Consider the following 25,153-nt stretch of genomic DNA (forward strand, 5'->3'; position numbering starts at 1 on the left):
GTCCCCAAGCTCTGCACCCCGGCCGCAGGCAGGAGTGACTCTCACTCAGCAGAACAGCAGGTTTATTAGCAGACAGGCCACCGCGCCTTACAGAAGAGTCAGTGCAGCCAGCAGGGACAGCCAGTCCAATCCGTGCTGGGGAGAGGAGGCCCCGAGGGGCCCCGGAGCTGGGGCCCTGCCCCCTCCTTTCTCACTCTCTCCCAGCCCAGCCTAACTGCTTCCCAACTCCCAGTTCCAATTCAAACCCCTCTGGCTCCACCTCCCCCTTTGTCTGCAGCCCAGAGCTGTCACCTGGTCACCTTGGTTAAGCAGGAGCTCCACACCCTGTGTGAGCCCCACACATACACACACCTATCCCCCACTACATCACACCAGGTCTGCTCTGGAGTCTTTGGCCGAGGAGGCTCCAAGACCCCTCTCCAGGGGTCTGAGGTCTGAGCTGGTTGGAAATGTTCCACTGAAAACTTTTTGCATGAAAAATGCCTTTGTTGTCGAAATCAGACCATTTAGAAAGACAGCGTTGGCATGCTGGTCCCCAGACGCAAGAGGACAAGGCCGGATTGTTAATGCTTTTGGAGAAATGTGTCACTTTAAAACAACAAGAAGTCTTGTGGCACCTTATAGACTAACAGATATTTTGGAGCATAAGCTTTCGTGAGCAAAGACCCGCTTCATCCGATGAAGCGGGTCTTTGCCCACGAAAGCTTATGCTCCAAAATATCTGTTAGTCTATAAGGTGCCACAAGACTTCTTGTTGTTCTCAAAGCTACAGACTAACATGGCCCCCTCTCTGATCACTTTAAAACAAAATCTCAAACCAACGAATATTCTGAATTTTCACTTTGAAATTTCAAAATTTGGTGGCTTTTAATTGTGTTCGCATTCGTATGTTTTGTACCATTCCTCATATTATTTTGTGACATCTGTCAGCAAGAATGCGTCACTTGCACTTCTGCTATAGACGTGTCATTCTATGGCATGCTATCAGAGTTACAACATCCTATTATTATTTCATTTTTAAAAATCATTAGAGGGCAGCTGCCCCTTTGTACTGCTTGAAACAGCGCATTTTCGTTTCTAAACCCAAGTCTCCTGTTTGTGTTTCTAAGTAAACAGTCTGATACGCTGACGCTTGAAGAAATGTAAAAATAATAAACATGACATGAAAATTACACTTAAAAATCAAAGCAACATTTCCCAATTCCTCCAAAATATTTGAACAAATATTTTCGAGATCCAAAAAACTTTCAAAACCCTGTTTTACAAGTAACAAAGAGAAATATGCCATCATGTGCCAACAATGCCCAGATGCTTTGTATATTGGACGGACTTCAAACTCTCTCAGACAAAGAGTTCATGGGCACAAAACAGACATCAAAACACTCCTGATCCACAAACCAGTTAGTCTACATTTTAATGGAGTGGGGCATTCTGTCAATGACTTAAGAGTTTGCGTCTTATTGAAGAAGAATTTTCAGTCTGCTTTGGAAAGAGAAACTGCTGAACTCTCTTTCATATTCAAATTTGACACATTAACATGTGGTTTGAACCAGGATGCAAATTTTCTGGGACATTATAGGGGCTCGTTTGCATACTTGGCTTAATCTAATTCTTGACTCCCCCCTCCCCGCCCCTCTACTGTCTGATTTTCTCACCTTGGTAATTCTTTTCTGATTTGTCAACTTTGATTACTGTTTTGGTTCTCTGCGCCTTAAATATTGAGTCTGTTCTGGTCTGGCTATGGTCTGAAGAAGTGGGCCTGTCCCAGGAATGCTCACCTAATAAATTATTTTGTTAGTCTTTAAAGTGCTACTTTCTTGTTTCACAAGAAATTCATTTCAAAATGTGGAGATCTAGTGGGAAACGGGAATTCGGAGTTTGGATCAGCGCTCTCTGAGCTGTGGTGGGGGACCGTTATTCTCTCATGAGTGGACTGGGGTATAACCAGGGCTTAAATTCAAAGCTCTGGTAGATATTTTCAAACCCACAGGGCTGAAGCCCCATGCCTTGGTGCACCCTGTGGGGCTTTAGCCCTGAGTCCTATGCCCCACAGCAGAAGCCTGGGACCCTGTGGCGGGTGCTTGTGGGGGGCTCTGGGAAATAGCCTAGGAGAATTTAAGCTCTGGGTATAACAGGACTGGTGCTGGACCTTCTGGTCATCCCTTCTGGCTCCAGGGGCTGCAAGCTGGTTCCCCATCCCTTCAGCCACCCTCTCTGCAGCAGATTCTTGCCCTGCCCCTCTCAAGTTCTTTTCCCTCCCCTCTCCTCTCCCTCCCCCCGCCACACTTCATACCTGACGGTGCTGGCCTGCCTCCTAATCAGCTCAATGACCTTGCCTGCATTGCTGACGCCGGCACCCATGAAGACAAAGAGCTGGCGAGCGTAACCGCGGTGAAGAGGCTGCCCCAGGATCCAGGTCAGAGCAGCCAGGAGGTTGGTCCCATGCATATCTGCCCGTAGCTTCTGTATGTGCTCACAGGCCAGTCTGAGGTTCTTCTGCTGACACAAACCATGTGGATTACTGGGCACCCCAAGCCCCCAGAATCACCCCCATATTCTCACTCCCTTCTCCGACGAGTCTACAACCCCAAAGGGCTATGCCCATGTTGGAGCAAGGAGCTGGAGGAGCGAGCACAGATCTGTCGGTCAGTGCCGCTCAAGCCAGGAGGGTTAGAAAACGTTCCGTTGAAAAGCCAGAAAAAAAATGATAGGAGTGTTAAACAAGCGCCCAAGGCCCGTGAAGAGGCATGAAGGGGTTGTGCTGCAGGGGTGTGCATCTGGGGGCTTTGCTCTTTGGAGGGGCTGGTCCCAGGGTCTGCCAAGGCAGGGAGAGGGGTGGAGGGGGCTTCAGATAGGGCTGAGTGAGGGAGATTGGCACATGGGGGCCTTAAAGCCAGGTGGTGATGGCATCTGGTCATGAGGGCCAGGAGTCCTCGCGTGCCCCACACTCACATTGCTGCAGGGTTTGCTTGCTGGGAAGAGGGGTTTGATGTGGGAGCCGAATCCAGCGATGTTCAGCAAGGTGCCTGCAGGGAGACTCTTCACTGCCACCAGCAGGGCCTCCTGGGAAGAAATGAGATATAACACACACTGCGGGTAAAGCCAGCAACAACGGGGGGCAGGGAGGCTGACAGGCTGTGAGCAGGACTCACCCTGCCCATGAGCACACACCACTCCCTACCCGGAGATCTACTAGGCTGTGAAACTCTTCCAGGGCAGGGGCCAAGAGCCCCACAGTTTGGAGTGTTCGGCACTGGACCAGACAAGCCACAGCATGTAGGCTAGAGAGAACACTCCTGCATCGCCCCCAGGGGTCTGCTCAACTTCTGACTTCTCTCATTGAGCACGGTCCCTGGGCTCCCTCCCTCTGTGGCACATGGCGGGAGCACCTGCTCTGCGGAGGCATTTTCCCAGCACTGGCGCTCCTGGGGCAACCGAGCCAAGTCACTTTCCTCCTCTGAGTTTCAGATCCCCCCACCGCCCTGGTCTTTATGGCTCAGTGGAGTGAGGAGCTCCCTGCCCAGAGGCCAGCACAGCAGGAGGCATGGAGACTACAGAGGGAGAAGCAGATAATGCACAGCTGAGGCTGAACTCCCAGGCAGGTGGGAAGAAGGCAGGAGGCAATGTGACAAGAATCCACAGGAAGCAGCTGGACCACGTAGGCCTTGAAAGGGAGGACAAGAACCTTGCGTCTGAGGCAGGGGAGAAGGGGAACTGGCCCTGGAAGGCTGAGGGGGGTAAGCTGGGGGCAGCGTGTCAGGTGATGCAGACGATCCTAGCCTTTGGAATGGGCTAGAGGCAGAGTCATGCGGGCATATTTCTGGGTAAATCCGATGCAGCATAATCTTAGCTGCTGAAGTGCTACTTCAGCCACTGAGGGTTTGTCTGTACTACGGGGAAGATCAACCCGTTGAGGGTCAGTCTTCCAGAATTCAATAGCGCACATCTGGTAGAGACACACGAAATCAAACGATCTGTGGCTCTCTTGTTCACCTCTCTTTGTGTGGACGACCAGGTAAGTCAATTGCAGGTAAGTCGATTTTAGCTCTGCAACTACCATAGCTAGAATTGTGTATCTACAATCAACCTACCTGACTAATATAAACCAAGCCTCAGTTACGGTGAAGCTGTGTACTGATGGAGCTGAACTGCCACGATGTATTTCTGCACGTTAGACCCAGGGCAAGGACTCCAGGATTTCCCACACAAGGCCATCACATCCTGCACCTGTTTCAGTCTCTCCCCCCAGGTAGGATAGCTCCATTTCCCCATGATGAATCTCAGTTTATTTCCAGCCCATTTTTCTAATCTCTTTAGGTTTTTTTATATCCTCTTCCTCCCTTCTCTGGTGCTTGTATCACCTCCTCAGTCAGCGTCAGCTGTGAACTTCATTAACATGCTGTTTACTGCTCTTACAGATCATTACAGGAAGATGATGAGGATTAATTAGCTCATGTTGATACAGCACCTTAACTAGATGAAACACTATGTAAATGCTAAGTGCTACTATCAGAGAGACAAGGTGGGCGAGGTAACAGCTTTCATTGGACCCACTTCTGTTGGTTGGAGCTCAGTGTAAACTCAAAATTTTCTCTTTCACCAAAACTACTACTACATAACCCTTGTACTTTGAGTGGAGCATTGGTCATCTACAAGTCTCCTCCACTTCACTCTGTCTTCGGACAAAACTTCTAGCTGACTCCAGGAGTACCCTGGTTGTCCTTCAGTCTCAGCAGATCTTCTCCCCGTTGTCCGAGGTCTTCCTCTTTTGCATTTTTCTTGTGGGTTCCACGTAAGAGCTTGATTGGGCTATGCTGGATGATGGTCAAGCCATCTCCACTTTCTCCTTTTGATTTCAAAGTCAATTAGTTCTTGTCCTGTTCAGTTCCAAAGCTCCTTATTTGTGACAGTCTTGCCATTTGCTGTGCAGGATGTTTATGAACGTCTGTACCTTGTAATTGGAAGACTTTTTAGTACGCCAGGTCTCACATCCACACAAGAGCGCACTCTTCACATTTGTGCTGAAGATCTGCAGTTTCATCTTCGCAAGTATTATTTGTGAACTCCACATGGGACGAAGAGTCTTGAATGCAGCTGTTGCTTTCCCTGTCCTAGGACTGATATCCTTATCTGTTGCTCCATCTCTGCACCCAACTAGGTGAACTGCGTCCTGGTCATCCCCTCCCAGTGCGCTGTTGTTGTTGAACTGGTTGATCCTCATTGTCCTGGTCTTTCCCTTCTTAATGCCCAGTCCAGTCATTGCGGCTGCTTTGTCTGGCATTATGACCTTTTCTTCCATGCTTTCATATCTGTGTGAAAGGGAGGAGACACCGTCAGCAGAATCAATGTCCTCTAGCTGTTTGAAAAGCGTCCACTGAATGCCTCGTTGATGGCCACCTGTTCTCCTGTGATTAAGAACAGGAAAGGTGACAACAGGCACCCTTGTCGCACTCCCATCAGAATGCTGAAGGATTCTGTCAAGACACCATTGTGAACCACTTGGTATGTTGAGGGTTCATACATTGAATGAATCAAGTTAATCATTTTGGAAGGGATGCCAGGGTGTTGCAGCAGTTTCCACAAAGTGTCTATCAACGCTGTCAAACGGTTTTTTAAAGTCTAAGACGGTTATGTACGGGGGAATTTTCACTCAAGCAACTGTTCTGTGATCACTTTGAGAGTTGCTATTTGGTCAGTACAAGATCTCTTGCTTTGGAAGCCGACCTGTTCTCCCCTGATCTGTCTATCAATCTCTGTCTTCAGCCTCTCCAAGAGTATCCTACTGAACACTTTTCCTGGAATAGACAATAATATGATGCCCCTCGAGTTCTTGCATTCCTTCAGGTTGCCTGTCTTTGGAAGCTTGACATGTGTGGAAGCCAACTTATATAGAAGCCATTTCTTGTTTCTTATTTCTGCACATACACAAGAGTTTGAACTTTTCCTCACCTATTTGGGAATGGCAGGGAAGATGAGCTAAGTGGAATGCATTAATGAACTGTTTGGATTTGGGGCTCTTACTCCCTAGTACCTGTTCCTCCTTGCTGATAACGGTTTTCTCTCTGAAAATGATTGATATTTCTCTAATTAATTGCTTCTGGCTCTGGACTTGTTTGTGTGAGGGTATAAAATACTAGAGTTAGCTGCATCAAGCAGACTTGCTGGACCTGGTTTTACTGGCGTCCATTTAGGCTCATCTGTTGCCTTATTGAATTCAATAAAGCTGTTTGTTAGCCACCTAAACACAGAAAAGTCTTTTCCTTCAACATATGGTAGCCACATTTCCAGTCTTGTGGGATCTTCTCAGTGTCCCAGATTTTCCCAAACAGATTACACATCATTAATAGTGACAGAGAAACAGCCAAGTTAGTCTGTATTCTATCAAAACAAAAAAGCAGTCAAGTAGCACTTTAAAGACTAACAAAATAATTTTCGTCATCACCTAATAAATTATTTTGTTAGTCTTTAAAGTGCTGCTTGACTGCTTTTTTCTTTTATTATACATCACGTTGACTGATGTCTCATTACCTGCCTTGATTGATTTTGTGGGGCTGTTGTCTGCACCAGGTGCTTTTCAGATGGGCAGTGGCTTTTCTGATTTCTTCTTTTGAGGTCTGCTGCTGTTAATTTGCAGAGGTATATTTACAGGTGGTAACTCAGGAGGTTCCACGTGGCCAGGGTGGTTCAGTAGCTTTTCAAAGCGTTTCTTCCATCTACTGAGCTGCTCAGTTGGTTTGTTCGCAAATGCCTCTCCTTATCCTGTACTGGCTGATTCACTGTATGCCGTGACCCAGTTAGCTTCCATGTGATGTCTTAGAGCTCTTTCAAGCTTTTCTGTCCTGCAGCTTGTTCAGGTTGTTGTGGAAGGTTTTCCACAAAAGTTCTTCTTGTCCCATTTTACAGCCTTTTAACTTCTCTGTTGGCTTCTGAATACAGCCTCTGAGCTTCCGCCTGTTGCTCTTGTTTTGCTGCTGTTGACTGATGTTTCTCTGTCTTTTCGTTCCTTCGCTTTTCTCAGAGTTTCTGCTGTGATCCATTCTTTGCGGCCCCTTGTCCTCCTTTCCCAATATTTTATTGCAGGTCCCTTTCCAGGCTGCTCTGGTGGGTTCCCAAATTTGCTCCACAACAGCATCTTTTGGGATGAGGTTTGCCAGAAGTGCCCAACCCTTGGACTGCTCCACTTGGAAACCAGCTCTCGTCTCTAAATCCTTCAGCTGCTCCATGTTGAATCTCAATCCCAACTTGGTCACTTCTGTGGTGTACCTCTTGAGCTTGAACTTGAGTTTTACCATGACCAAATGGTGGTCTGAACCTACACCTCCTCCTCTTTTAGCACTCACGTCCTGCATCGCTCTTCTGAAAGAACTGCTGATACAAACATGCTCAATCTGGTTTTCTGACAGATGGTCCAGTGAAACCCAAGTGGCCGTATGGATCCTTTTGGCCATGTCTACACTAGCCCCAAACTTCGAAATGGCCATGCAAATGGCCATTTCGAAGTCTACTAATGAAGCGCTGAAATGCATATTCAGCGCTTCATTAGCACGCGGGCAGCCGCGGCACTTCAAAATTGACGCGCCTCACCGCCGCGCAGCTTGTCCCGACGGGGCTCCTTTTCGAAAGGACCCCGCCTACTTCGAAGTCCCCTTATTCCTATGAGCAGATGGGAATAAGGGGACTTCGAAGTAGGCGGGGTCCTTTCGAAAAGGAGCCCAGTCGGGATGAGCCACGTAGCGGCGAGGCGCTTCAATTTCGAAGCGCCGCGGCCGCTCGCATGCTAATGAGGCGCTGAATATGCATTTCAGCGCTTCATTAGTAAACTTCAACATGGCCATTTGCATGGCCATTTCGAAGTTTGGGGCTAGTTTAGACACGGCCTTTGTGTGGAAAAACACTGCCGCCTATCACCCAGCCACTGAAGGAACGGAAGTCACTAACGCACTCTCCATTTTCATTCATGTTTCCTAGGCCTTTTTCTTCCCCATAGTCTGTTCTCTGCCTGTAGTTATGCTTCCAATTTTCGCACTGAAGTCACCCATCAAAATCAACACATCCTTCTTTGCTTTCTACTTCACCACTCTTTGTCGTTTCTCATAGAAGTCTGTTCTACGTTCCTCAGCTGCTTCATCGGTTGGTGCATCACACTGCACCTTCTGCACGTTGGTGTAGAATCTGGCTGTGATGACGCATGATGATACTGCTGTCCTCTCCATTAAAGCATCAGATGCCGCTCTTGATAACGTCAAGCCCACGCCTTCTGCGTGCGGTGAGCCTTCTTCTTCATGTCCTGAGTGGATTAAGGGTGCACCTGTTGCCAGGCATAGCTGCCCAGGTTGTGTCTCACACAGGCCCCAAACTGCAAGTTTGTACTGTTTCATCTCCGCTGCAATCTGTGCTGTCTTCCCCGCTTGACACATGGTTCAAACATTCCACATACCAAACTGGGTGGTTGTCCTGGGTGAGCGTAGAGCCATCTGCGGGACACTTTCCGTTCAACTCTCCTTACCACGCTTCATACTCTGCCCAAGCGGATTGTCAACTCCTCCCAAGACTTGCGTAGTTGTAGGTTTCTCTGGTCCATTCCTCATTGTGGGGAGGTGGCTTGTGTGTCTCAAGGACCAGGAGAGATATCCCAACGGGAACTGCAGCTCTTGGAAGGGTCACCTAAACTGGACAGGTCAAAGGATGGAGACCAGACAAACTAGGATCACCTCTCCCCGAGGTAAAGGGGGTTGGCTTAAGGCTAACAACCCTATCCGTAAAAAAACAAAAGTTACAGAAACACCTTCAGAAGTTGGTTCAACTAAATATACTACCTCCTGCCACCTGGTCTCTTCAATATCCTGAGAACAACAGGACTACAAACACCACTGAAGACAAGTATCACTTAACAGGCATCAGGGTAGCCCTGTTCGTCTGTATCTGCATCTGCAAAAACAATGAGCAGTCCTGTGGCACCTTAAAGACTAATAGATCTGCGGGTGTAGTGTGGTGGCTGTCCCACTGGGGCAAGGGAGAAGTTAAAACCAGGCTGGCGAGAGCTTGCTAAACCCCTCCAATCAGGGGGAGGCTCATAGGAAGCCAAACAGAGGGCAGCTTACTAGGACAGCCCTGTTTATAAGGAGCTGCTCAGCAGAGCAGAGGGCAGTTGGAGCCTGACAAGCAAGGTTGCAAGATAGTGATTTAGACAGACTGGGACACGTGGGTGGGCTCTCATTTAGAGCAGGAGCTATTAGGGCCACCACTTCCCTCCCTCCACCACTCTGGGGGTGATAGATGAATAGGGTAGAAGACCTGGAAGAATGGGGGGTGAAGAAAAGTGCACCCCTACGTGTGCTGTCCCTCTGCCCAGCACTCGACCAGGGAGCAGGGTCAGGCAGTGGAGTTCTCTCAGCTCCAGCAGGCACGAGGGAGTCCTGCTGTGGGTGCTTGGCCCACTCTGCCAGCCTGGTGCTCTTGCCATGGTCAGGCCGCAGGGGTTTGCCCCACTCTGGTGTCCAGCTGGGAGATGAGGGTTGGGGACTTACAAGCCACCATACCCCAACCTCTCTCCCTAGCAAAAGCACTGGGCAGGCTCTACAGCTGGAGCACAGATGGGCAGAGCAGGACAAGTTTTGCACCGTGACCCTAGACTTCAGCAGCAGCACCGGGCAGGCGCCTGAAGCCAGACCCCTCTCCTCTGCTGGAGCCGGGCAAGCCTCGGCACACCCTGACCCTGCTCCCCAGCAAGAGCACCAGACCGGCTGAGCAGAGCTGGGACAGGGCGTGAGTGGGCTTGGAGGATAACTGGGTGGCCCACACCCTATTCAGACCCACCTGTGGCTATGCCACTGGCACAGCACTGGTTCCCAGGGAGAACCACCTTAGACAGAGCCATGCTGGGCAGGCTCAGGGGAGTTGGAGAGAAGCTCCTGCTTGATACCTCTTCGGATGAGGACATTGGCATAAAGGCTGAGAAGGTGCTAGGCTCAAGGGGAAGTGCCCCAGAGAATACTGAGGGCAGCTAAGGGGAGTGAAGGAGAGCAGGACAAGGCTGCTGCCAAAGGGTCCCTGGGCCAAGATCCAGGGTAGTAGTTGGGCCTGGGTCCTCCCTTCCTCCTTGTACCACACTTTGCCACTAAGGAGCATGGCCGACACACAGCAGCTTGCTCCTGAGGCAAGAGGCTAGACTTCTGGGCTGCAGTTGGCCATGGCGTAGGTGTATCAAGGGAGGACTGCTGATACCTCCGGAAGTCGGTGGGAACCGAGCGGTGGGCACTACAGAGGGCAGTGTCCTAAAGAGGATGCCACAGTCCATGGAGCAATGTGAATCCAGAGCCAGAGGGTGGAGACAGCAGAGTGACAATAGGCGTGATGCTGGCCAAAAGGCAGCACAACAAATGGAGCTCATACCTATCGTGACCAGCAGGAGATGCCCTGGCAATGAGTTGACCCCGTTACAGTGGGCACAAGCCCGTTTTCAAAAGTCCTTAAGGTGCGACAGGACTTCTCACTGTTAATGAGTTAACTCAGGTCCTGACTACAACCCCTACAATCCCCACTGAAAACTGCCTCACCGCCATACCCAGGGCCATTCTCAGGCCTCCTTTGTTAGTCTTTCAGCCAGTTTTCAACCCAGGCACTGTTGTTCCTATCCAAGCCAATTAAAATTAATGTTACAAGCAAGATTTCATGGGGCAAAATCAAGTGCTTTCTTTCCTGAAGCTTCTCTCAATTAAAAACTGTCGTGACCCTTCCAGTCATTAATTCTGCTGTTCTGTTAGAAAAAGCAATCAAATGTTGCTTGATGCAATTTATCCTGTATAGTCCTCCCACTGCCACTTATTGCTTATGGTCCTTTTCCCCAATAAACAGTACTCTCAGAGGACATCCCATCATTCTAGCAGGGGGGAGAAGTCAGACATACAGGCAAGTAATAGCCAGGATTACTCTCCTGGCTTTTTTTAAAGACTGGTATCACATTTTTCTTCTGTCCTCTCATCTTTCCAGTTCTCCATGACTGTATAGAAATAATTCAATGATCAAATGGATTAGTCATTTTATTCTCCTAGTGTGCTGGGGTCTGGACCATCCAGACTGGCTGATCTTATAAGGTCACATTATCCAAGTACTCCCTCACTTGTTTTATCAACACTTCTAGATTTTCTCTATTCCCTACGCAACCACTCCCTCCTGAATAACTGGGCTGTGCAGATGTGTAAGGCCGATGTGAAGCAATCATTCCATAAGAGGCAGAGCAGCTGCAGGGCCATTCTGCAAAGACCTTTCAGTTCAGTTGCTATTTATAGTAGCCTATTCAGGGCATTTATGTAGCCTCACCCCCTGGACAGAAAGGAGATGAGATGATCCACACATCAGCAGATCCCCTGGTCACACCTCAGACTGATCCACTTCCCTCTCCCCACTCCTGTGTTGTGCAGAGAGCTTCACACACCTACTACAGGGGCCCTCTGCTTCTACACCTGTTCGTACAAAATGCAAAGTCCTCCTGGTTCCAAGGTCCAGGGGCTCTCAGAGGAGACAGATGGATTTGGCCCTGAGTGTCCCTTCCATCCTCATTTCCTTCCTTCAGTTTTTTTTTTCCCTGGGTAGCAAATCTCACATATCTGAGTCAGCACTGGTGTCATCCCCTTTTCATTTCCTAATGGGTCTCTCTCTCTCTCTCTCTCTCTCTCTCCCTTCCCCCTATCATTTCTCTAAAAGCCCTTCCTGTTAACAGCCTCAGGCTGCCTTGTCTTTTCGCTGTCGCAGGGACTGATGCTGCGCACTGTTGAGCGACCTCCTCCCTTCTGTTTCTCATAAAGGCCCCTCTGTGTGATGTCTGTCTGTCTTCCTTCCAGTCTAGTCTCTCAAGTCTCTCTGCACTGGACAAAGCATTTTTAGAAATAACTGAGTCTTGCCCCTCCAAGATATCCCTCTGCCCTACTATGGGCAAAATCAGGAGCAAAGGAGGGGTCTTACACCCTGCCAGATGGTCAGCAGACTCAGGCTCTGGTGGACTCAGTGGAGAAGCAAATTGCAGTCTGTCCTCTTCAAAGAAAATGGCATGACCCAGCCCCTCCCCACAACATTCAAATCCTGGGATTGCTAGTAAGTACCAGGGCTGGCCTCAGATGCAGCAGGAGCAGCACTCGATATCAAGGTAGCCGGCATGTTAAGCAGCTGATCAGTCAAGGAATTAATGGTCTCTGTGTCCTACTAATAAGGAGGAAAGAAGCCTGAGGGCTCTGCAGGACCTAATCTCTCCTTCCTCTCATCTAAACCCTAATGGAAAAGCTCGAGACAGGTCACTGATTCACCTGAGGGCTCAGAGCCCACGTGGGCACTGCTTGTTCCTGGCTTTCTTCCCCCAGGTGGGTATTATGCCCCCATACCTGAGCTGGGCCCTTTTCCCCCTGACCTTGAGCCTGCTGATGTTGAGGCCGCTCATGCTGTCACTCTGGTCGATGAGGAAGAGGATTTCCCGGGTGACGGTCTGGAGGTCGGTGGGCATGCTGCCCACCTCAGGGCAGAAGTTCAGCATTAGGACGGGGTTGTGGAAGATGTCTTTGTGGAACCGCTTCTGGACAAAGGCCACCTGTGAGCACGAGAGACAGGAGAGAGCTGGGTTCCTCAAGCCTGACTTCGCCCTGCCCGAGGAACTTCCGGCTGAGCCTCACGCATTGTTGCCCGAGGGTAACTGTATGTGCTGAGCCTCAGACCTCTCCTGGACCTTCTCCCATTCCAGTCCTGTCACTGGTGGAGACATCTGTCATTCCAGTCCTCCAACTGGCCGTGGCACACCCCCCTCCAGGTCCACCCTGCCAAAGACCCTCCAGGGCTGCTCACTTGTCTCTCCCCATCACTGTCCTTCTTGGCGATTCGTGTGTAATCCCGACGTCTCCTGATGTGCGCTTCATACTCCTGGTAGGTCATGGTACCTGCCTCGATGACCAGGTGAGGGTGGTGGGGCTCTGAAAAACATCAGAGAAGTCAGTGCTCCCGCCCAATAGCCCTGGATGACTGGCAGACCTCTGGAATCACGAGGATCCAGCAGTTGGGAAGTGAGGTGTTGGAAGGAGACCGGTGTCCATGAAAGGCCCCTTCCCTTAGGAAGTGGCTGCAGAACACAACGGGCCCCGGACATAGGCAGCTCTTCGAGGACTGTGAATCGTTCCAGATGGAAAATGCCTCTGAAATACTAAATATGTCTCTAATAAGAGAACTGGGGTTTAATCCACTGGCGGCACCTCCCTGTCACTAGGCGAGGCAGGGAATAAAGCAAAGGAGAGCTCTGCCATGCTTAGCACGCCTGCTACTTTCTCCATAGCACAGCAAGCTGGAAGGGTCTTGGACCTCAGGAACCAAGAATTTCCTGCTGCCGGTGCTCCTGTTAGGAGAGGCCTTGAGCTCCCAGAGCCAGTGCTGAACTTTCCCTGCAGTGCTTTCGGTACCCTAGCTGTGGGCCCCATGTTACAAGCATGCTCCTTGTGTAATAGGGCTTCACGTGTGCCTCTTACCGCAGGGGTACAAGATAATCTCCAGAGTCCTGTCACACTGGTGGGCCTCTGCCAAGGTGACACAAATGGTGGAGGCAGAACTGGCATAGGGGTTTGCATCAGCCCGTAGGGCATGTGATGGGCTCTCCAAGCCTGCAGGGCAGAGGAAGAATAAGAAGCTGAAGTTACAATTACTAAGGGGCTGGCACAGGTAGTGGGGAAGGCCCAGGGTCTGTTGGGGTTGACGGTATTCAGGCATAGCTGTACTCTGATTTGTAATGCATGACCAATTAAGGAGCCTAAATCTCATTGTCAAAGGTCATTTAGGAGACAAAATTCAATTGACTACCAATGGGATTTAGGCACCCATATCAGGTAGATGTCACTAGACCGTGTGGGCTTGAATCTTAGCTCTGGAGCATCATTGTGCTTCTATATGCAGCCCCCATCGCAGGACGCTAGGTCTAACCTGTGGTGCTGAGTCTCACAACCTGAATACAGACTTGGGCTTAGGTGAAACTGCTAAAAAAATAGCAGCGTAGATTTTGCCACTTGAGCTGCAGCTCAGGCTGTAAGATCCATCCCCCTCGATAGGTTTCAGAGCCCAAGCTCCAGCCAAGTGGCAACGTCCACACAGCTCAAGGCTGCAGATAGCAGTTCTGACTCACTAGCGCACGCAAGTTTTTGCAGTGTAGATGTAATCAAAGTCCCTGTTGCAGCAGCTGGGTGCTTCTTTTTTTTAAAGACTTGTGGCATTTTAAACTGGTTCTCTACTCCAGCCCCTGCTGTTCCTGCCCTGCAGAAGACATCCAGAGATATTTGGAGCAACAGCAAATAGATTATGATTACACCCAAAAAAACCTATGTTCAAAGAAAACAAAGGTTGCAAAGAAAAGCACTGAACCGTTAGGAGGCAACAGAACTCAAGTGGCTTTCGCAATCTGAATTCAGCTCCCTAGTGCACATGCATTATGACATAATCGTTAATTGCATGAGCACTTCCTAATTTTTCCAATGGACCCCTGCCTTATTGAGTAAATTAGATATTATTGATTATTTTTATCCCATTATTTGTTGCCCCAGACCTTACTTACTCCAAACTGCTCAAGCCCAGTCCTGAATTCAAAATGGTTCATTCTCTCCTGAACATTTTTATGATTCTCTCACTTTTGTGGCTGAAGCCTTCACAAGCTTTCTTTAAATTACCTTCCTAACCCTCCTATGGAAATAGGTGCTATCATGCCCATTTTACAGATGGGGGACTGAGGCACAGAACAATTAAGGCCAAATTGTCACATGTTCACGAATTTGTGGGCCCAGTGTGAGACACCCTGGCCTGATTTTCCAGGGTACCAGCACTTTATGTCAACAAAGCATGGCTCCAACAGCCTGCGGTTGCCATAGTGAGTACCCTGTGCATCTAGCCACAGGTGTCTTATTCAGGGCACCCAGAAAAAGGAGTACCATGCAATTAGTGGCCAAGCATGATTTAAGTGACTTGTCCAGAATCACCCAGGAACTCTGGTGCAGAAGTAGGGACAGAATATAGTTCTCTGAGGTGACACTCAGTTGCCTTAACTATGAGAGCATCCTGTCTCATCCCGCAGTCCCCTGCTCATTCACAACCCACCTTCCTACTTCATTCCCTGAGCACAGTCCATTCAGCGGAACGAATGAAGCTTTAGTCATCACGTGATTAAACACTGTACCACAGTGCATACACAAAAGGAGACAAACTGTTGCGTTTCAGCCTTGAGAAATGATGTATTTTTCCCTGGGCAGCATGAATGAAAACAAAACGTCCCTCAGCCCTTTAGTTCTGTTGTTCATGGGCTAGATCAGAAATGAGGATCACAGATGGAGACCCAGAGGAGCAGGCTTAGCAAAGAGATTGGACAGAGGGACAAAACATGGATTTAAACATATTTGCTAAGAGGGCCAGTGAAGGTTTGGAGGCCTTGCAGAAGGAGGCAGCACGTTTTGAAAGGGCTCGAAGGAGGAGAGGGTGGAAGCAGATGGAAAGGATCAGGAAAGTGGTTCTGTGCACAGCGGGGGCAGTATAGAAGAAAGCCACAGGCTATCTACTACGAGACCTCTGCCCATCCCAATCGGCCATGGCCTTCCTTGAGCATTCTTCCCTGTTCACCCTCACCCCACCCCAGCCCACACTCACCTGAGTGTGGCCTCCACTGAACCTGCCACTGGCTAGTCACCACCCCGTGGAATAGTCACAGCAGTGCTGTATAGCAATATCCCTCCCCACTCAGTACATCTGGAGAGGCAGAGAAGAGCCTCTCTGAGGTCTAGAAAGGACTGTGGGATGCTCCCAGTGGGGCTGGGACTCCTTGGCATTCCTCTTCCTGGTGCACCTCCCTCTCCTACCAGAGAGGAGCCTACGGCGCACTGAGCACCAGCCGACGCTCTTCCCAGATTGATGCCTGGGTAGGCTGGAGTGGAGCACCTCAGAGAGACAGATGGACCTTGTGCTGAGGTGAATGGGACTGGTTCCCCTAACCTCTCAGGCACATGCTCCAGCCTCAGTGCAGTCTCACCCCTTCCCCAGAGCTGCTCCTCACTTTCTTTTCTCTGAGTACAGGAGGGTATTGGCTAAAATAAAGAGCTCAGCTTCTACTTCTGTGTCCAGGCGGTGGAGGACAAGACCCCACCACGTGTGAAGCGAGTTGATTGGTCTCAGTCAGCTATCCCATAAATCCCTGATATCCCATTTGGGGACAGGAGTAAGTGGGCTGGCTCTGATGCCCTTGGATCCTTCCTCCTTTCTCTGACTCACCCCAGAGCTCTTTCTGTTATGAATGGTGTCCTTACATAACAAAGTGGTTGGGGTCCTCAGCTGACCCTTTCGGCTATAAGGCACTGGGACTGGCAGAGATGTTAATCGATTCCAGCTGGCTATAACAGAGTGACAGTAGCTCTTTGGCCTGAGGTATTTATGAGTGATTTTGTCTTCACTGAGTCCGCTGAGGAGGTGGCCTGGGTTGGAATTTTGTGATCATAAATTCAGCAAAGGAGGGAATGGGTTTTGCCTCGCTCAAGTTGAGTGCATTGGACCACAGCAAGAATGTGACTGGTTCATAGCTTGGCACTGATAGGCAAACATCCAGTCACGGTCTAGAGGAGCTTAATCAGAGCTGATATGTCCCTCGGAGAGGTAACATCAGGTAAGGACACTGGGGAGGGTCAGAGGGACCAGGCCAGCATGTGAGAAATTCCTTGGCTATGCTGGGATCCCATCTTGTTAGGTCAGCCCCCCAACCCTTTGGTTTTATTGTTCATGGTCTAGAGCGGAAATGAGGGTCACAGAAGGAGACCCAGAGGAGGAGGCTTAGCAAAGGGATTGAACAGAGAGACAAAACATAGCTTTTCACTTAAATACCCAAAGGAAATATCTGCAGGAATGACAACGAGAAGTCCTGTGGCACCTTACAGACTAAAAGTCTGTTAAGTCTATAACGTGCCACAGGACTTCTCGTTACTTTTGAGGATACAAACTAACACGGCTCCCCCTCTCATACTTACCTGTAGGAATGGGGTGCATCATCAAATAGCCTTTGTTTTATGGGATGTCTCTATTTTAGCTCCGAAGTTATCTACATTCCGCACAAATTCAGGGTCTCCCCCTAGCTTTAATTGCTGGAAACCGTTTCCATCAGAAACAGACCCATGAATCTGAATAAACAGAGAGAGCCACGTACACTAAGGGAAAGAATCCCATAAGTGCAATGTAATGGTAACTTTTTGTGTTCTTAATTTTGGGCCTTTGCCACATTCTGCAACCCCTGTTTGAGCCTTGCTAGATAACGGGTAGGATCCATAAGCTCTGGATCTAAGGAGCTGACAGCTGGAATAACAGGCTCTGGTGGTCAGGAGAGCAGGCTGTGAAGTGAGCGGAATGTCTCGACAATGCCAGGGCTGGAGCAGCCAAGGGAACTGCAGAGGGGATTGAGGAATGCTAGATGGGCTGTCGGGGGAGGCCTGACCAGTTGTTTCCTACATTCTGTCTAGCTCTATTGGCCCTTCACTTCCAGGAGCACTGAGGACCCCCCAAAAAAGAGAAGAAAAATAAGCTGAGTAACGTCACCCTCGTACCTGCCAGCAAGCAGGGCCCCTTGACCAGCAGCTCAAAGGAGAATTCATAGGGATAGGGGTTGTAGACCTGGCCCCTGAAGATGTCTGTGCTCTCAGGAGGCATGATGAATGACTGTTCACTGCGCAGGCCAGTAGCTCCAAAGCAGCTAGTGGGACTGAAACAAAAGGCAAGTCAGTCATTAGTGGACTGCAAAGCAATTGCTAGGGGCGGCCATGGCCTGCTGGGGAACCTTAACCTTGGCAGCACTGAGCAGCCTGCAGGGACCCCTTGACTCCGTGTGGTGTGCTTTTGCCATGCTCTCCTTGGCATCCCAGTGGCTGGAAGATTAACAGGCTCCTCTGGTGATACCCTGGAATGTGCATCCAACTTCAGTGCACACATGGGTATCACAGGGAGTTCACAGGGACTCCATTAGCACCTCAGGCCAGATCCACAGTTCATTGGGGGAACATGAAGCATCTTCCTGAATCCCCATGTCCACCTGCATTTAACTGTCAAGTAATTCCAGCTTTGCCGCAGCAGTGAACACACAGCTGGGGACAAGGGCAGCCGGAGAATGTGGGAATCCACAACTGGGGAGACCTGGGCAAACCCCTTGGTGTGCGACTCAGGTTCATGAGTGTCCAGGTTCGGTGAAGGTAAGGTGCTCTGGGAATCTCCTCAGAGCTGAGATGACCACAGAGCCACCCCTCTGCTCCTTATCCCCCACTCCCCTGGAGCTCCTTTGCTTTCTTTCCCCACCATAACCTCCACAACCCCCGCTATGGCATAGACTCCGAGAAAGCCATGAAAATCACCATAGGGCCAACCTGTCGTCACACAAGCCTCCCGGCTCACTCGCACTGTCTGGGATGGACACCACGAGGGGCGTGAGAATGGAGGGAAAGGTGATGTGGAGTGAACCATCTGGCAGGGTTGACAGCTCCTGGGTGCTGCTGAAGACCACAGTCAGGATTTCTGAGGGCCCAATGGGGCCTGTGCTGAGGATGAAGGTGGAACGCGCTACATCTTCATCGAGGATCAGATGACCTGGGCAGGAAAGGAACAAGAGGGAGTCTGCTGGCAGTTTCCACAGGACGAGCATTTAGAACATTGAACTGGTGTTCACAATGACGGACGAGCACCAGGATGGGGGATCAGGTCCTCAGCCCTGGACTGTCTCAAGCTGGAACAGTGAGGAAAGCGGAATTATTATTCATTATACATGAAGTGCTACCAGTGCGCTCAGCAGTGTGCAGACATAACAAGGCACAGTCCTTGCCCCGAGGAGTGTGCAGGTCTGATCGCATTGGAAAGGAACGCTGACGTAAGCCACCTTGCATTGTCTGAGTTGTGTGGGTGTCGACACCTGCATCTGTCTCTCACCACTATTAAGTGCCCCATAACAGTGATGCAGTAACCCCACCTCCCTGAGTGGCACTCAGCCGTCGTCAATGTGCCAAGGTCAACACAGTGTGAGTGCAAACACTGCATTACTCCGCAGTAGATGCTCCACAGTGCCCGACACTGATCGCCCAGGTCGTTATTGTTTCTATGGCTGGTCCAGAGCTGGGCATGCACAGTGTCTTCTCTCCACAGCTGCAGGAGATCCAACACTTCCTTTCTCCTCCGAGCCAGGGTGCATCCGGAGCGCATAGCCAGCAGGGTCAGCTGGGCAGCTGTGCCCAACAGAGGAGAACTGCTAGTTGTGCTTCCCAAGCTGGACAATGAGGAAAAGGCACTTCAAAAATTCACAAGGCTTTAAGGGTGAGGAGGGACAGTGGAATACACAATAGTGACCAGTGCAGTTCCTGTTGGGCATTGTGGGACAGGACCTGGAATAGTGGGTGGGCCCACATCAAACATACCCCTTTGTCACCACTCACTACTGAGGAGGAAGTGGCTAGACAGTGGACTGCCAGGCCCCTGGAAGAGGGGAGATTTGAATGTGGCACAGCCTCGGGGCTGTGTCCGGAAGAGGATGTCACAATCCTGGGAATGACATGGATCTTAGAGCAGAAGTGACAGTGGTGAGATGTAATAGACCTAATTCCCCAAATAGCCAGCAGGAGGCATTGCAGTAGTGAGTCAAACCGTCACACTCCATTACACCTCTACACACACATACACACACGCGCACCATTCTACACAACATTCTGCATGAGGGGTGCATCCCTCTCCCTCCACTTTACCCCAGGGGACACCATGGACAACAATGACAGCTTCACATATACTGACCTGTGAAGGCCACAGTTGCTGTATGAGTAGGTCAATGCATGCAGGTAGGACATGAATGTTCCTTCCCCTTTTGAAGTTTGGTTCCTTTAATTTATTAAGTTTTCAACATATTTGCTTTTAAATTGCACCAGTTTTCTTTGTACTGGTTTTTCTACTGAGTAAAATTATATTGTTTGGAAAATAGTCAATTTTTATTAATTCTTAACATGTTGCAGACTGCCTAGCAATTCTGAAAGCACCTATTGACTAACTACTTTACAATGTGACATAACTCACAGATCAGTCACACACAGTTTAATAATCACACATGGACAGTGAGGAGTGCAAAACTATTAGATTCATTGACAGCGTTAGAGTCAAAGATATACCAAGGTACAGTCGAAGATATGCCAAGAACCACATAATTCCAAACAAGCTCCAAGACAGCAGGATGAGGCAGAGCGCGATACACGGCAATTCATTCCTGTTAAAGTGCTCCTGCACAGTCTCTCTGAGCCACAAAGCCCGCTTTGAGATCCTCTCACAGCCCTTGCATGTGGCTGTTCAAACTCAGCGGACACCCACTCCACTGCCACCCCAGCTGCTACTTTTCCCCTTTTGTTTCACAGATATTGTGCAAGACACAGAAGGCAGCTTTACTCACTGGGATTTTTTTCACCGAGATCTAACCCTGTGAGTAAACAGCAGCAGCATCCCTTCAGTCTGCCAAAAGCACGTTCAAATGTCATTTTGAACATGCAGAACAGATAGTTAAGTCTTTTCTTGGTGATGCTGAGATGCCTGGTGTGGGGCTTCATGAGCCAAAAGACAAGGAGTGGGCTGGATCTCTGAGGATCACTACAGGCATTTCAGCATTACCAGTAATCCATTGGTCGGGAAAGAAACTAGCTACAAGTAAGTTTCTGAACAGTCCCATGTCCTTAAAAATTGCATCTTCCCTGACCAATGTACATTAATGCCAATGAAGCATCTTCAATGATCCACCAGTGCTTGCATGACCATAGACAAGTATCAGTATGCATCTGATGAAGCGGGTCTTTGCCCACGAAAGCTTATGCTCCAAAATATCTGTTAGTCTATAAGGTGCCACAGGACTTCTTGTTGTTCTGATAGACAAGTAATCATTTGAGCTGATTTACTCTGTAGCAAGATGCTCTAGTGCCTAAATAGGAAGATGCATGGTGTCTATCAGTCCCTGCCCGTTCAGAAATCCCATTTCTCCTCATCAATCCACTACATCCTGTAAACTGCCAAGAGTAACAGCCTGTGTAGCAGGAAACAATTAATGGCCCTGTACAGGTGCAAGACAATAGCCCAGTGCATTTTCCATTTCCAAAATTATTTACAGCAGACCAGTAGCAATCCAGAATAAGTTTCCAGCCTGTGATTGGCACTCCTCTCTACACTCTTATTGCAGCTCCATTCTGGTAACCCTGAACAGGGTCTGGGGCAAACGTGGCATCCAGATCCACAAATGTGGCCTTGCACACTCAAAAATTCTGCGGTCACTGATCCTTGCCCCAACCTGCATTATGATGCATTTCCACCAGTCAGTGCTCGCTCTTCATGCCCAAAAGTGGCTCTCTGCCATCTGCAGCTGCTCTGTGAACACCTCCTACAGCTTTTATTTGGTTTTCATTATGTCCCACAGCAATTTTTTGTCCATCAAGAAATTGCAATATTTCCCACAGATTCCATTCTTCTTACAGCTTTGCAAATACTGGAGGCTCAGGCATCCTGTGCTTACAATGTTCATGAAAATAGTGCAGAGCTGGGCAAGTTCCATCCTTATGTCAGAGATGGTGGCCTATAAGAGCCCCAGAGGTTCATGGGATTTTTTTAAAAAAGGCTTGAAAATTACGGAATACAGATAACATTATGGGATGGAGACCACTGCATATTGGGAAATTGACCCTTTATGCCCATTGGCCATTGCGTAGCTCCTTTTTGCCCCACATTACATCGCCAATACTTGTCAAAAGATAATGGGCTGGATGAGAGCAAGCTGCACACAGGGATAACTACCAATACCATGCCTAGTGTGCTCATCAGTGCAAAGAGCCCAGAATGCACATGCACAAGCAATATACTATTTGCAACAGCTTATGCCAAACTGATAAGGAAGGGGAGAAGCAGCCAAATGAAGGAGTTCAATCAGAGGAGTGGAGTGGTCAGGAAAGGAAAATGGATGTCAGCTTCAGTGTTAGGGATGGAGAAGAAGGGAGAATCTGGGAGGCCAGAGGAGAGGAGACGAATGCAATCATGGCAGGAGATGACAAAGAGCAGGTTCTGGTGGGGAATGGAGAGTCAGGGATGGATTTTAGCGATATTAGAGAGCAGGCACTGAAAGGATGTTTTTACTCTGAATGGTGGGGAGCAGCAGACAAACAGAAGGGAACTGAGGATGCTGCCACAGAATGACGACTTCATAGCTGCAAAAGGAGGGGGGTGGCTGCAGGGAAATACATAGAATTCACATTCAAACATAGCCTCCCTCAAGCTCCACATCTAGAGGATATTTGGGCAACCAGAAATATAGAACTAAATTTTCAGAATGAAGTACTGTATTGGCAATGGGATATATCCAGGAGGGACAACTGCAGGTATGAGATGAGCCAGAGGCAGTGATGTTGGGGATGCAGAGTTAAACTTGGGAATCTCTGGCAAAGAGACAGCAGTGGAAATGATTGGAACAGGTGAGATCACCCAAGGAAAAAGTACAAAGGCAGAAGAGAAGGGGAATGAGAACATTGCCCTAATCTTGAGGGATGTCAATTAACATAGGGGGGAAGAAGCCGCTAGGGGAGACACTGACGGAGTACACAGAGATAAGAGGAGCAGTAGGACTAAAGTGAGAATCAGATGTCCTGCAGAAAGAAGCACTAGTGACTGATTATTATGAAGAGCAGAAGACAGAGGAGGGGAAAAGAGAGGAGACCCTGAAGGTAACTAACAAGCTACGTCAGAGCAATTTCATTGGCAAGGGGAGGACAGAAGCAGGCTTGCACGAGATATAAGAGGATGTCAAGGCAGCTGGAACTGGTGGCACATTCAGCTCGCTCAAAGGTGGTGCTCACAGGAGCAACGCGGAGTCGCAGAGTGGTTTCTGGGGATCAGACTCAAAAGCTAAAGGAAAGCAATTAAATGTTAGTGAGGACGAGAACTATCACTTTGTCAGACACAGCCTGGCCCAGCACAATGCTTTCAGAAGAATCATCTCTCATCCACGGACAAGCCAGCTGGCACTGGGATGCTGGAATCAAAGGGATCAACCTGAAATTGCAGACTGTCTAACAATGGGACAGGGGAGTCAGGGAGGAGGAAGAGTTTACTTCAAAGAACTCTTATGCCTCATCATTCCTCCTACACCCAGGTAGGACAGCTCTTACCTCAGTGCCTGCCATGACTGGAAGAGGAGTCATTTTCCTTTTTCCTGGACACACCTCAAAGGATTTAGTGCTTCAGTTCCCTTGGCAGCACTGGGAAAGTCACATGTTGCTTCTCCAAACTTTATTGGTTGAACTCAGGAGTGGAGTTTCTGGCAGACTCCCAGCACCTCTTGATTCCAGGTGTGTCAGCTTTGCTCTGGGAATCGCCTGTCTAGGGGAGGTGAGGATCCCCAGACCCAACTAACACCCAGAAGTGCAAAGACAACCTTAAAAGCTACATGGAATTTCGCACCCCTCGGAAATCTCTTGGATTCCATCTGTGCTTATTTGATCTGACCAGTCCTTGGCTTCAACATTGCTTTAGCCACACCTTTGAAAACTGCACACAAATGTGATCGCCTCATCTCAAAAAAAAGTTACCTTGGCATTAGAATAAGTTCAGAAAAGGGCAACAAAAATGACTAGGGGTTTGGAACAGCTGCCATATGAGGAGCAATCAATAAGAGTGGGACTTTTCAGCTTGGAAAAGAGACAACTAAGGGGGGATATGATAGAGGTCTATAAAGTCGTGACAGGTGTGGAAAGAGTGAATGAAGAGTTATACACTCCTCCCCATAATGCAAGAACTTGGCACCACCAAGTGAAATTACAGTACAAGACCCAGGGGTGACAGATAATAAAAAGTACCAGTTATTCAAGCGGGGGCCATCAGTAGCCCGGCTCTGCCTTCTGGCAGGGCAGTGGGCAGCTGGCCCTGGCTAGTCAGCCAGTCCTGTGGAAGCTGCAGCAGCCAGCCAGCCACGCAGAAGCTGCAGCATTTGTGACAGCCAGCCCCACCCAGCCAGTCAGACCTGCAGCAGCCACTGCAGCTGGCTCCAGCAGGTCAGAGGACCCTGGTGAAGCCAGTCCTGGCTGGGCAACAGGCCTCATAGCAGCTGCAGCAACTGGCCCCAGACAGGCAACTGGCCATGGCAGCTGGCCCTGCAGAAACTGTGGCAGCCAGCCCCTGCTGGGCAACCAGCCTCCCAGCAGCCAGTCCCAGCAGGCAGGCAGGTTACCTGAATCTGAGGGCTCTCTGGGTGGCAGACAATACAGCTTTTACTGTAATAGGCAGCAGCTTTAAAACAAAGTACTGCTTCATGCAGTGCATAGTCAACCTGTGGAACTCCTCGCCAGAGGATGTTGTAAAGTCCAAGACTGTAACAGGGTTCAAAAAAGAGCTAGAGAAGTTCATAGAGGTTAGGTCCATCAATGGCTATGAGCCAGGATGGGCAGGAATGGTGTCCCTCACCTCTGTTTGTCAGGGCTGGGAATGGGCAGCCGGGGAGGGATCACTTGATGATTCCCTGTTGTGCTCATTCCCTCTGGGGCACCTGGCATTGGCCATTGCTTGAAGACAGGAGATTGGGCTAGACGGACCCTTAACCTACCATAGCCATTGCTATGTTCTTGGCATAATATGGCAAGATGACATCTCATCACCCACCCTACTTACCACCGGGGCAGAGCAATGGCTGGCCCAAACTGGGGCTGCAGTCAGCACAGCAGTCCTCTGCTCGGTGTCGATTCTGGATCTGGAAGGTGACGCGTCTGCTTCCTGTCGCAGCTTCAAAACCCACTACTACCTCAGACTCCTCCAGGGGATAGACGAACACTCCTACAGAGGGCAGTGGAGAAAGAATTCTGAGGCTGAAACCTCAGGTGCCACCAGACAGAAACCGGCCCGACTCAGAACAGGTTAGAACTTCAGCCTCAATACTGCCACTCTGCACTATGTGAGGTATTCGCTCTTCAGCGTAAATTCTGCTGCTGGTCCTAGGTCCTGGAGAACATCCATCTCCACGTATTCTCAGCTCAGCTCCAGCACAGGCAACTATACCATGTGCTTCCCCATGGTTCAAACCTCCTAACATGTCTTATCTCTGCCCCTCCTGGTGCAGGGAAGAGTTCAGACCTGGTTT

The 25,153-nt window shown here is 49.4% G+C and overlaps 1 protein-coding gene across 1 annotated transcript in view; it reads right to left on the reverse strand.

The window, feature by feature from the left end:
* VWA5B2 (von Willebrand factor A domain containing 5B2) overlaps window positions 1–25,153 on the reverse strand; it is a 42,550-nt gene that overhangs the window by 16,215 nt on the left and 1,182 nt on the right. The window contains exons 2-9 of the mRNA XM_075004139.1: window positions 24,688–24,849; window positions 18,396–18,615; window positions 17,586–17,740; window positions 13,500–13,631; window positions 12,829–12,953; window positions 12,401–12,577; window positions 2,953–3,063; window positions 2,294–2,496 (exon numbers count right to left, since the gene is read on the reverse strand). Of these exons, the coding sequence (XP_074860240.1) occupies window positions 2,294–2,496; window positions 2,953–3,063; window positions 12,401–12,577; window positions 12,829–12,953; window positions 13,500–13,631; window positions 17,586–17,740; window positions 18,396–18,615; window positions 24,688–24,849 (1,285 nt within the window). The remainder of the gene's footprint in view (window positions 1–2,293; window positions 2,497–2,952; window positions 3,064–12,400; window positions 12,578–12,828; window positions 12,954–13,499; window positions 13,632–17,585; window positions 17,741–18,395; window positions 18,616–24,687; window positions 24,850–25,153) is intronic.

The sequence above is a fragment of the Carettochelys insculpta genome, chromosome 10 (genome assembly GCF_033958435.1).
Source record: "Carettochelys insculpta isolate YL-2023 chromosome 10, ASM3395843v1, whole genome shotgun sequence".
In the NCBI taxonomy this organism is placed as follows: domain Eukaryota; kingdom Metazoa; phylum Chordata; order Testudines; family Carettochelyidae; genus Carettochelys; species Carettochelys insculpta.